At 35.1% G+C, this 13,571-nt stretch overlaps 1 protein-coding gene across 5 annotated transcripts in view; it reads left to right on the top strand.

Moving 5' to 3' along the window:
- The window catches only part of LOC106057160 (uncharacterized), a 41,937-nt gene extending 29,128 nt beyond the window's left edge, over nucleotides 1-12,809 (top strand). For 3 of the 5 annotated variants that reach the window (XM_056011749.1, XM_056011747.1, XM_056011748.1), the window contains 5 exons: nucleotides 1,551-2,345; nucleotides 4,076-4,141; nucleotides 4,591-4,788; nucleotides 9,464-9,610; nucleotides 11,554-12,809. In XM_056011749.1, the coding sequence (XP_055867724.1) occupies nucleotides 1,851-2,345; nucleotides 4,076-4,141; nucleotides 4,591-4,788; nucleotides 9,464-9,610; nucleotides 11,554-11,676 (1,029 nt within the window). In that variant the 5' untranslated portion in view covers nucleotides 1,551-1,850 and the 3' untranslated portion in view covers nucleotides 11,677-12,809. Of the gene's footprint in view, nucleotides 1-191; nucleotides 667-1,550; nucleotides 2,346-4,075; nucleotides 4,142-4,590; nucleotides 4,789-9,463; nucleotides 9,611-11,553 lie in introns of those variants that run through there. The other 2 variants (XM_056011750.1, XM_056011751.1) reach the window with 2 other exon arrangements.
- Nucleotides 12,810-13,571: the final 762 nt, after the last annotated feature.

Here is a 13,571-nt window from a genome sequence, read left to right as displayed (position 1 = left end):
GCATCACACCAACCTGTTGAGTTAGAACAAGAACAAGGTGCAATACGATGGGGGGGGGGGGAGGGAGATGAGGTGGAAGAATGATTTATGGAGGAATGGGAAAAAAAAAAGTGAGGAAAAAAAAAGAGAAGGAGAGAGAGACAGAGAGAGAGACAGACAGACAGAGAGAGACACAGAGAGAGACAGACAGAGAGAGAGAGACAGAGAGAGGGAGAGAGAGAGAGAGAGAGAAGGATGTATAGGTAAGAAAATTTAAGGAAGGGAGAATATTCAGGAGGAGGGTTTGGGAGTTATGGGGGTTGGGATTCTTATTAATTCCGAGCGAAATGACAGCGAGTTGCAGACGTGAATCACGTGTACTCTTGAAGACAATAAAACAACAACCTAACATTGAATCGATATGTGCACGTGAGTAGCCAGCCACACCTACGCCTGAGCACAACAAATATACGAATGTGTACTTGCCAGCTAAGAAAAACAAGCTGAGCACACAAATAAACGAATGTGCACCTGCCTACTAAGTAAACCAGTCTGATTACAAAACCAAGGTAAGGGCCGAAAAAGCTTTAGTTAGACCAATCTGATTACAAAGTCAAGTTAAGGGCCGAACTAACTTTAGCTAAGACTAAATATGAAATGCTTAAAAAAGTCATGCTCCAAAAGAAGGTAGGATTTGTGTGAGTGATATATATGTATGTAGGATTTGTGCATGTGTATATGTAAGTTTGAATCATTGATTTTAATTCTTTTTTCTGCATGCATATTTTTTAGTATTAAGTTTGATGACTTACATTTACCATAACATAGAAGACAAAAAAAATTTTGTAATGATCCACCAAGAGAGAGAACAATATCTGTAAGAATAAATCCCAAAATAGAAAACGTTGTATCATAAGCAAGGCCAGCGCAATTAAAAAAACAAACATAACTCCAATTCACCAAAGACAAAACAGTTTCTGAAAGTATATGCATTTCATGTTCCTGGGCGTCAACATTAAACTGTAGATGAAACTTATGTAGAATATAATAAACATAAAAATATATGTAAAAACATAATTTGAATTGATCACTTCACTATGTGGACATTATTCTTGAAAGCTAAGCACTATTTAAAGAAAAAGTGTGCATTATCAAAACTTGTAGGACCTATATAAGATACACATAATAATATAAAACGACAACTTATAAAGGAGAGGACTAACCACGAGAAGCTAGATCTATATATATATATATAGATGATATATTATTGTATTTCAATTTTGCTTGTAGCCACTCTTGTTATAAATTTGCCAATTTTGAGAAAATGCATTTGAAAACAAAATTAAGTGAAATTCATTTCATGTTGCCCGCACTTTAAAAAAAAAGTGTCAGGGGAGATAACGTTATTGTTCGTCTGCTTAATGTGTGTGTTTAAGACATAAATTGAATTTCTGAAAAGAGAACAAGAGACATCCCGGCGGAATTTATGTTTAACAATTATCTTCTTCTCTTATTAGTCGCTGTTACTCAATATATTTTCTTAATTTTTTCTAAAAACTTCTATTTTACAGATTGACAATGTGTATCGGATAACACGACCGAATAATTATTTCATAAACATAGGACGATAGAAGGAGTTAACATGCAAATATTTATTCCACAAGGAGCTGTGTGATGTTAATTTCAATTGTGACAACTAATAGTAAATATATAGGCTAGAGAGGCGTAAAGTACATCACTAGCCAAAAACTTGTCAAGCCAAAGATGTTTCAGCATTAATGGTAAAGTGTCTGCTGCAGAGGGCCTTCGCCTCTTGGATTTTGATCTAATGGTGCCAGGAGAATTTGAAACCCACAGATCTACATACTTGTATGTTTGCTACTGGAATGGCTCCTGAAACGCCCACGAGGAGGCAAAATGAAGACAGTGCAAACACACTGAGAAACGGAGATTATAGCCCCCTGTCATCGCCACACAATAACACCAACAATAATAATAACCATGCGCCCAAATATGGGAGTCTGACACCTCAGAACTCTCTATGCGACAAAGAAGGGCAGCCTACCAATAGAAGCCCGTCGCTTTTAGCGCCGCCGGCTGCGTATTCTCGAGAAAGGAGGCTTAGTTCGTCTTCTTGCGATTCGTCCGTTTCGAACGCCGCAAGAAGACGCATGCGAAGGAATTCTTCCTCGAGGCTATCCGACCTCGACGATGACAAAAAAGAGATAACTCTGCTGACATTCGCCAAAGGGGCGCAATTTGTGGGGAAGAAAATTGGAGCGGGTTTCAAAAAGGCTGTCGGGAAACTTTTTGTGCCTCGACTTCAGAAACAGAAACTTGTTCATGAAGCAGAAGTAATGGAGGAGGTAAGAATTACTTCCCTTTAGCTCTCATAAGATAAAAGATTAAAAAATAATAATTAAAAAATTCCGACAAAAATTTAACTCTATTAAAAGTGATATAATAAGTATAATGAATATATCAGGTTTTTTTAGTATTTTCGCATGAAACTGTTGTTGTTTCTTTTTTAAACACAACCAAAACTCTGATTTGTATTTTATCAAATGAGACCAGAGATTATTACTTGGCTTATAAAAAGCCATCGATAACATGAATAGGGATGGAGTGTTACACATTGGTTTGAATTTTTCCCAGACTGAAGTTTGTTCAGACAGGCAGATGGAAGCAAGCTTCATTAGGCCTAGAGTTCCAAGAGTCATATACTCAACTCTTAGGACAAGCTTCCATAGGCCCAGGGTTCCAAGAGTCTTAGACTCAACTCTCAGGACAAGCTTCCATAGGCCTAGTGTTCCAAGCGTCTAAGACTCAACTCTTAGGACAAGCTTCCATAGGCCTTATGTTCCAAGAGTCTTAGACTAAACTCTTAGGACAAGCTTCCATAGGCCTAGAGTTCCAAGAGTCTTAGACTCAACTCTTAGGACAAGCTTCCATAGGCCTAGAGTTCCAAGAGTCTTAGACTCAACTCTAAGGACAAGCTTCCATAGACCTAGAGTTCCAAGAGTCTTAGACTCAACTCTCAGGACAAGCTTCCATAGGCCTAGAGTTCCAAGAGTCTTAGACTCAACTCTTAGGACCATTTCGAAGAAGACCAAATATGCAAAGTTTTTCTTGTCTATGGAACACATGTGTGTCATATTTCTCGTCTGCTTGGAGTGTAGAAACTACAAGCGTTTCTCTGTGTCTTGGTTCATTTGTGTTCTTATATTCCATGTAACTAGACAGTGGTGGGAATGTAGAGAAAACGAATAAAATTCAATAAGTTGAAGTGAAGAAAATTAAAATGAACGATATTTAAGTAACATGAAGATGTTTATTCAGCCATCTTTGGCCCAATGTCCTCGTTTGTATTGTATCAACAAAAGAGACATGACATATAGGTTTAATTCAATCACATAAGATGAAAGGGCATAGGGAGCCTAATGCATAAAACAATATCATTTACATAAAATAGTCAAAACATTTAACATAATCACATCAACTTATTATCTTATGAAATAAAGACGCTACTAAAAAAAAAGAAGATGATTACGTCCTACGCGTGTTCCTAAGTCAATCTAGTCATGCGTGTTAATCATGGGTTGCCTGAGCCAGCCAGGAAAACCAGTGACTTAGCAGAATTTAGGTCATTGGTTAATATGCTTGACTAAATGCATGACGTAATCATCTTCTTTTTTGAAGTAACGTCTGTATTATATAAGATTAGATACGATAATATAATATAAAGGGGCATAACTTATAATAGGATCATATTTACATAAAGAGAGTCTAAGAGACATACAAAAAGTCCATCGTGGTGCGATGATGACCCACTTTTGTCATCCAGAAGACTGAGAGATTTTCACTGGGGTTTAGAGCCCCCTCGTCGTGCTGGTGAGACCTTTCTGAGCACTGAATGTTTGGCTGCACACTTAGCAGGTTATTATATGTCAGTTCTAAATATTTCTTGGGGGCCATAAGCTATGTCTTGTCTTGCCTGTAGGTAGATTCTGAACTGGTTATAATCTAACTCACATTCAACATTTGTAATTTTTTAAATTTTACAAAGTGTGTGTTTATGACCAGGACTGTGTTTCAGGTGTGTTGCATTTGCAAAGATTATATCATCAACAAATTAACTTTGAGGGATCTGATGAGCAGAAAGGTTTGTAAACTGTGAACCGATGCAAGGTCATGTTAAGCTAACACCAACGTTTTATTTCTCCCACACCCATTCTTAGATCATACTCTACACAATTATTATTATTATTATATTTTTTTGTATCGAAAAGTGAATTAAGTGGTATTTATTGAGAGATTTAGCTGTATATGTGGAATTATTCCCCTTATTCACGATAGGTACACATCACATTCTTAGATCAACTTGAAATTTGTTATAATTATTTAGTCTGATGAAAATATATGAATTACTAAAAAAAAATAACCAATGACTTAATCAATTAGTAGTAATTAATTTATTTAATTTTACATGAAAAAAGGGAGTTTATTCCTGTAGTAATGAGATATTCGGTAGGCTTTTTTATGGTTATTTCCCTTAGATAAAGGTTTTGAATTTTTTTTAAAGATTTTTACAAATATTTTGTTTGTTTCCAGGTTGGATTTACTCAGACCAACTCCAAGAACTCTGTACACATTATTAACGCCGGCACTGCTTTAGAAATGATGTATCCAAGGACTTACTCCAATGTGTCAAGGAAGCTCTCCATGACTATGAGTTCAGTAAAGATTGTTCGCACGACGTTATCTCTCTTCCTGGAGATTCTCTTTGAAGGATCTATTACCTGGGGCAAGGTGACACACTCATGCTTTATATTTCGTTAACCAATTTCCAAAAACCAACCAATCCCCATCACAAACAAAATGCTTAGCAAAATGACAGAAAAACGTGATTATCACACGTGATTTACAAGTACTTAACAAAACAACCACATTATCCTTAAATTTGCCTAATTAGTAATTTAATAATGGGCTGCCACGGGGGAGGTTTTAAAATGGATGGAATGCTATGTATAGGGTTATCAACCACCTGCATGAAAAAAAAGGAGGACACATGACAAAGTACAATTTTAAAACGAGGATTGCAATGTATTTGATGAAACTTGTCGGAAAAATTCATAGGCTCTAAAACCATTAGATTGAGAGTATCGTATTTCTCAGACAAAGCACGTTTTCTGATTGTACTTAGTGGGAAAAATACCTATTTGAGTACCGATATTGGTACATGATCTATTTCTCTTTTACAACGCTCTTAGAACAATTGTTAAAATTGTCTTTGTGGCCGTTGTGAAATGGCTGTAATGCAAAGTATAGTGTTACCAGACACCTGTAAAGACCAGAACAAAGTAAAATTAAACATTACAACAACAGCAAAAAAAAAAAAGGTAGGCCTACAATGCATTCAATGAAACTCATTTCTCAGAAAAAGAGATTTTCGCATTAGTTCGTCATTCTCCGAAATATAATGTATCTTGAGATTGTACTTCGTGGGAAGTAGGCCTATTTCATCCTTTGATCGCCGTGCTGTGCTGGAACTGTTGGACAGCGTTAAAGAAAAGACAACTGTTCATGAAGAAAGTTGGCCAAAATAAAACCGTCGTCTTTCTGTCCTGTATATGAGTTCAAGCTGCAGTTTTAGTTAAACAATAAAACATCCTGTCTTTTAAGTATTGTATACAAGACGATTCAGCAGTTATAAGAGAGTTTGTGTATTTAAACAAGAAGATATAAAATGAATACATAATATGCAAAAAGTGTAAAAGCCAGATATTTTCACTCTTTAAGCCAATATCTGTCGGAAAACTAAACCAAAAAAGCGGAGCATGTACCGCACGTACATTATGTACCGTACATTTTTCCCCAGTAGTTTTTCTATCAGTAAATCTTCTAGAATATGTTAGAATAGGAAGGATTTCAACTGATGCACATACCTTACCGCTGTGTGACAGCTTGTGTGCCTCAATAATCCTCAGAGCTATACCGGCGGGAGCTCATCGCTCCTGGCAGGTACTACCAAGCCGGACAGGAAAGAGGCCAGACAAAAAGTGCATCACCCTCCTCGAGACATTGGGATTGTGAGATAGGCTTAAAAAATGAAAACTATAGCGAAAACAAAGATTTGTACAAAAGCTCCTTCTTCCCTAGTGCTATTAGAGCATGGAATGGGTTGCCTGAGCTAGCCAGGAAAACCAGTGACTTGGCAGAATTTAAGTCATTGGTTAATATGCATGACTAAATGCATGACGCGTAGGACGTAATCTTCTTCTTTTTTTAAGTAACGTCTGTATCATATAAGATAAGAAGATAGGATTAATGATAGAAGCGCGAGTAGAGCTCCACAATGGTGACCAATTACATTGTGCTGGGAAATAAGCCGAGAGGACAGGAAAGAACTGGGAAGCCATTACAAAAAAATAGCAAGAGACCGTGGAGAGTGGCATGTTTTTACTGAGGCCCTATGCTCCACGAGGAAGGCAAAGGAAAGATGATGATTCAGATTTGTAGCTATAGAAAGCTGTCAGCTATGTTAGTCATAAAACCACAGGGAGGCGAGAATTTCATCTAGGAAAAACTATAAATAGCTAGCTTTTATTTTTAAAAGAAATGTTAAGCTATGTTGTTTTTTTTTAATTGAAAATTTTTATTTTTAAAATTGTCTAAGCTCTTCTGTTTGTAAGTCATTTTTTATATTTAGCTGGTAACGTGACATTCAGTTAGGCGTCCTTGACATTGTTTAGTTGAGCGTAAAAAATCCTCAATATCAATACGTTTGTCCTTGTGATCCTTTTTTTTTTTTTTAACTTAACACCTGACGATGTTTTGGTTAACTTATTGCACACTCTGCAGCCCTGCCTTTTAGGAAATCGTTTAGAATGCCCTGGATATGAATGCTATTCAATCTTCTTTTAACGTCTCATTTCCAGCGTTGTATATACATTTGCCAGTTGGTACACATCGTCAGTAACATATGTAGCAAAAAGTCAAACGTTTACAGTGAATCATAGATTTCTGAGCGTAGAGTGCTGAGAGTAAGCAACAAGTCAGCTGAGTATCGATTGGTGCGTCTAACTACAAGTCTAAGTCAACCGAACACGAATGTTGATGACTATTATTAGTAGGTTTAAACTGTAATAACAGATCACGGTGACTCCTGAACGGACCTTTAAAACACGTAATTACATTTTCCCCCTTCTGTTTGAAATAAACGACCATTCCTGTGGAAAATATAAAACTGAAGCTATGCAAAACTAGACTTACTATACCTTAATGCTAGACAGGAGAAGAATCAAAGGTGGCGCCTAAATCAGTAAGCTTCTTTTAGGCTTGTTAACTTTGCCTGGCTTTCAATCTAGGAGAAGGAAAACTTTGAATCCAATCTGTCTTGCAGCTATACCCAATTAAGTCAACCCTTAGGAACAATCAGCTTGTAGCTCACGAAACTTGTGACACTATTGTTCCAAACTATGTCAGGTATGTGGCATTCCCTTGGATACATCGGCTGGAGAGGGGGGGGCAACAGCTGTATGGGCGTCATCGTTCCGACCATAGGTAATGCCCATGCTTTCATCTCATTACAACAAAGGTTAGATTTACTACTATTTAGGAGAAGCACATTATGGAAATTGTGTCTTCACCTCAAAAGATGTGTTATTGGAACTGATGAGCATGCACAACTTTTACATTTATAGGCCATTTAATAATATTGTGTTTCAAAGTCTGTAGCGCTAAGTGACCAGTAGTCTTTGACTTTCTGATTTTCTGTTGTCTTTGATAAATTATTGCAATACCATTGCCTTCGACCAACTTTCTGCTTTTCCAATGTCTCTGAACAACTTTCTGCTTTTCCGTTTTCTTTGATGAGCTTTCTACTTTTTCTATTATCTTTGATAACTTTCTACCTTTCCATAATCTTTGATAACTTTCTACCTTTCCATAATCTTTGATAACTTTCTACCTTTCCATAATCTTTGATAACTTTCTACCTTTCCATAATCTTTGATAACTTTCTACCTTTCCATAATCTTTGATAACTTTCTACCTTTCCATAATCTTTGATAACTTTCTACCTTTCCATAATCTTTGATAACTTTTTACCTTTCCATAATCTTTGATAACTTTCTACCTTTCCATAATCTTTGATAACTTTCTACCTTTCCATAATCTTTGATAACTTTCTACCTTTCCATAATCTTTGATAACTTGCTACCTTTCCATAATCTTTGATAACTTTCTACCTTTCCATAATCTTTGATAACTTTCTACCTTTCCATAATCTTTGATAACTTTCTACCTTTCCATAATCTTTGATAACTTTTTACCTTTCCATAATCTTTGATAACTTTCTACCTTTCCATAATCTTTGATAACTTTCTACATTTCCGTAATCTTTGATAATTTTCTACCTTTCCATAATCTTTGATAACTTGCTACCTTTCCATAATCTTTGATAACTTTCTACCTTTCCATAATCTTTGATAACTTGCTACCTTTCCATAATCTTTGATAACTTTCTACCTTTCCATAATCTTTGATAACTTTCTACCTTTCCATAATCTTTGATAACTTTCTACCTTTCCATAATCTTTGATAACTTTCTACATTTCCGTAATCTTTGATAACTTTCTACCTTTTCGTAATCTTTGATAACTTTCTACATTTCCGTAATCTTTGATAACTTTCTACCTTTCCATAATCTTTGATAACTTTCTACCTTTCCATTATCTTTGATAACTTTCTACCTTTCCATAATCTTTGATAACTTTCTACATTTCCGTAATCTTTGATAACTTTCTACCTTTTCGTAATCTTTGATAACTTTCTACATTTCCGTAATCTTTGATAACTTTCTACCTTTCCATAATCTTTGATAACTTTCTACCTTTCCATTATCTTTGATAACTTTCTACCTTTCCATTATCTTTGATAACTTTCTACCTTTCCATAATCTTTGATAACTTTCTACCTATCCATAATCTTTGATAACTTTCTACCTTTCCATAATCTTTGATAACTTTCTACCTTTTCATTATCTTTGATAACTTTCTACCTTTCCATAATCTTTGATAACTTTCTACCTTTCCATAATCTTTGATAACTTTCTACCTTTCCATAATCTTAGATAACTTTCTACCTTTTCATTATCTTTGATAACTTTCTACCTTTTCATTGTCTTTGATAACTTTCTACCTTTTCATTATCTTTGATAACTTTCTACCTTTTCATTATCTTTGATAACTTTCTACCTTTTCATTATCTTTGATAACTTTCTACCTTTCATTATCTTTGATCAACTTCCTGTTCTTCCATTACCTTTGATCAATCTCCAAAGTTGTTAAGAATTCACCGTTCACATGATTTAAATCTTCAATATGAAAATATTTTAAATTAGTTTTTCTTGTATAATATTAAACATTTACAATTGTAACAATCCACTGATTCTGTAACACATTAACTTGTCTGTTTCTGACAGGTGGTCTCAATGTTTACTGTGGCAGGCTTGTTTGCAGAAGAATGCGCTAGCCAGGGACACGCTGACTTCGTCCAAGAAGTTGTTCATGTTGTTGTGGACTATACCGGAAGTAGCCTGCTGCCGTGGCTCGTGCAGCAAGGAGGATGGGTAAGTATTTTTGTGTTTAATTGGTACATGCTTTGTTTAAAAAAAAAAAAAAAAGTTGTTCCCAGCTATTCTCAAATTGGGCTTACATTTCTTTATTAAATTCAGCGAATTGGTTGATCTATATGGAGAGACAAAGCACTTTGTTTAAAAACTATTGAACTTTAGGGATCAGTGTAGCCTTATATGTCTCTGTCTTTCGAATTTATGATCTTCTTATATAATACAGACGTTACTTCAAAAAAGATGATTACGATATGATGTAGAAAGGGCGAACGGTGTTAAGGACTTGACGAGTATAAATATATGCAAAGTGTGTATTCTTGATTTGTAGGGCTTAGGTTTCAGACGTTTCTTTTTAAAATGTTTCTTACGTCCTAGCCAAAGCCTTTTGCATGTCAGCTGGGGATTTTAGCGAGAAGAGTTCCAACCCCAGACCATCTTGAAGCCAATCCGGAGTTCTTACCACACAGGCCAACCAGGTAGACCACTGGCTTTCCTAGTGTGAAGGTTTAGTCTCTTGCACCCCAAGGGCCACCAAAAAACTGCCGCCTTTCTTCCAAACCATTAATAATTTGTTTATGAATGCTAGCAGAAAACTAGTTAACTGTTTTTAAAATTATTCAACATAATGATGTTAAAAAGGTAATGGGTGTCTTCAATGTTCTATTTCTAGTCTGCGCAGGGTTTTAGTGGTTAGTGAACGATATTGAAGAGAGACATCTGTGGAATTATAACTGTATCTTCGTGTATTATAAATTACACAGCTCCTTTAAAAGAGAAGATAGGTCCTAATTACGTTTCCTGACTGATTCAGGCCACCCATTCCATGCTTTAATGGCACAAGTAAAAAGTACCGTTTGTACGAATTTGTCCTAGCATATCCATTAGTATATTTATGTCTTTATGGTATTTTATTAGGTTGTATTTTCATGGTACAGTATTTAATGTATTTTGGCTAAACTTTTTTACTTTTCTCCCCTGAAAGTCCCAAACCGAGGACGCATATTTTAATATTGGCTTAAACAAGGTTAAATTAACATTTTAGTTTTATGCTCTTGTTTGTTTTGGAAATAATAATGCTTTGCTATATAATCATAAGTCTTACAACATACATACTCATTTTGAGAAATTGTCATATCAGGGCCACACATTTCTATACGATGAGCTGACGGTAACAAAGATCCTCCCTATCGCGGGGGCCTGGATCGGTCGCCCCACTCGACCCTCAAAAGGGCGTCTTTTTTAACGATGATATCCATTAGGTGTTCCACGTTTGTACCTTTGTTCCTTTAAATATGGCAATAAGGTAGCTTACTTGTTCTCGAAGCGCTAAATTCGATCACTTCGACCCTCATTTTTTTTAATAGCCTGTTTATAATAATTAAAATGGTTGCATTTTTTTTTAAATTCGAGGTCGTTGCTGTAAATGAGAAATAGCTATGAGTTTGGGCATGACGTAGCCTAATGTGATTTTAAAATAAAAATTATAGCCTACTTGTTTCTTTCCGGCTAAATTTGTGCGTTAAAAATTCAATAAATCTCTAACTTCATTTCTTGCTAATGTAGCTTCCTCATGAAATTTAAATAAATATATCATGTAATAACTAAAGGCAATAACTATTACAACGACATCATAAATATAGTTGTATATATAATCTCTTACGGTACAAGTTATGATGCATCTTTTTCTTCTTTGCGATAAGCGATTGACGCGTTTTTTTTTTTCTTTTTACAATTATTCAGCGCATTATCTGTATAGCTTTGTAGTTGACTGTGTTACACGCGTCTATCGACAGCATTCCTCGAATAGTATTTGTTAGTAAACTCGAACTTGTCTGCTCAGCGAGCATACTCTCTACAAGAAATGAAGTAGAGATTTATCGTATTGTTTACGCACAAATATATGCTTAAGTCACTAATTTTATTCTTTTTTTCTTTTCAAGGATGCCTTTCCATTGCCTGGTTGCAGTCAAAATAGTCGTCTGAGCAAGCTTAGACTTTTGATTGTTGCTTGCGGCGCGACGGCTGTAGCTGTTTCCAGTTCATCCATTCTCGATTTTTGGTGAGAACCACGCGTGGAATCAGGTCTCCGTGGCAACGGTCCCCTTGACATCACGCTAGCATTACATTAGAAAACTATTTTGCCGACATTAAAAATACATATTTTTGTTTGTTCCATCTTGCAATGCAAAAGATCCTGATGTCTGCAGTATATCTTCCTTTTTTTAGTCGAAGATGAGCAGATTTCTCATTGACTAGGAACTTGAAGATGGCTCTGGAGTCGAATCATCTATTTGAAAAGGCGGCCACGTGATGACTGTAATAACCATTGACTCGGTTAAAAAAACAACCCTACAACACAATGAGTTCATGGACGCGGCGTGAAGTCATTAAATGCATATAGTTCCTGGTGAAAAATAATTGTATTTATTATGGTTTCAAATCAAAGGCTATCCATGATTTTCAATCATAAAATATTTAAGAAAATAAAATGTATTAATTCATGTTTCTGTTATGAACAATATAAACAACCAAAAATCACTTGCATGTAGAATATTTATAACGTTTTAGTCCATTGAAGACAAATAACATTCCATGTATGGTGGTTTCTTTTTGGAAAACATTTGTTGTTATAGGCTACTAATGGACTCTTTGAATTCTGGAGAGACTACTCAGTTTTCAATTGAAACTTGATTTAATTTTGTGCCTTACTATTTACAAATCTCTACTTGTTTATTTGTGACTTTAGTCACAACAAAATTTAAGTATGTTAACAATCAACTGGAAGATTTATTTTTTTTTGTTCAGATTGCTATGAATTAGATGACTTTAAACTAGTGTTAAAGTTCCTCTTTCTGACTTTACGATCGATAGGGCAGATGATGTAAAGATTATCGATTGTAATGAAATGAAAAATTGTGATGTCATTTTAAGAAATAGCTTGATTACTAGAGATTATTTATTTCACGTTTTCACAGACTTGTCTTTCTGCGGTCCCTGTGTTAATTGTCTTTCATTAGTTTCATCAACTTTTTTCGTTTGCTGGTTTGAAAAAAAAAAACCAAAGAAAATGAACCCATGCAGTACATGAATTTCAAAGTTTTGTGCGTATGAATTTTTGTGATCTAATTGTTTCAACACTTTTTCTATTCCTAGTTTTACAAATGAATAAAAGTGCACAATCAAACTATTTATTAATTAGTTGAATGTTTTGTTTTTATTTTAAAATCATTATAAATGTTAAGCTCATAAAAAAAATTCACATACTTTTAACACCCATCAGACAAGTTAATTTTTGGAGTTAGACCTCATAGCAAGGATAGATTTGTTTTGATGTGTGTCAGATCTTAGTAGTGGAAGCGTTTCCCTTTGTTTTTAGAGGCTGCTAACCTCTTCCTGTCCTTGTAGGTGTGGTGGCTGAGTGATATAGCTCTGGGGAACTTGGATTTGAATTTCACTGAAGACTAGGATTTCAACTTTTGAGATTTTTAGGACACCCCTGAATCCACCAAACTGTAATAGGTATCTGACATTAGTTGGGGAGTAAAAGTGCTTTGTTGTTGCACTGGCCACAAGACACTATTGTTAATCTTTGGCCGTAGAACCAGATGACCTTTACAGCATCTGCCTTATAAATTGCAAGGTCTAGCTTTGATCTAAGTGGACTATAATATTTAATAATCTAAAAGCATATAATTATGAAGAGAAAAAAAAAGAGCACTTGCACATTTAATCTAAATTACTTTGCTTGCTTAAATTGAATAGGCGTATTTTGTCAAAAATGTTATATTATTGAAATTTGAAAACTTTATTTCAGTGAGACCTTATGCAGTCTTACACTGCTAAACTGGTCCACGCTGTATTAATAAATTATATTTTCATTCATTGATTGAATGGATACCACCTTTAAGTAATCACACCTGCTGTATAAAAACTCATTCTCTAACATGTCTTGCTGATC

The sequence above is a fragment of the Biomphalaria glabrata genome, chromosome 15, assembly GCF_947242115.1.
Source record: "Biomphalaria glabrata chromosome 15, xgBioGlab47.1, whole genome shotgun sequence".
Classification (NCBI taxonomy): domain Eukaryota; kingdom Metazoa; phylum Mollusca; class Gastropoda; family Planorbidae; genus Biomphalaria; species Biomphalaria glabrata.
The sequence above is the reverse complement of the archived record's forward strand: the minus strand, read 5'-3'. Positions and strand labels throughout refer to the sequence as shown.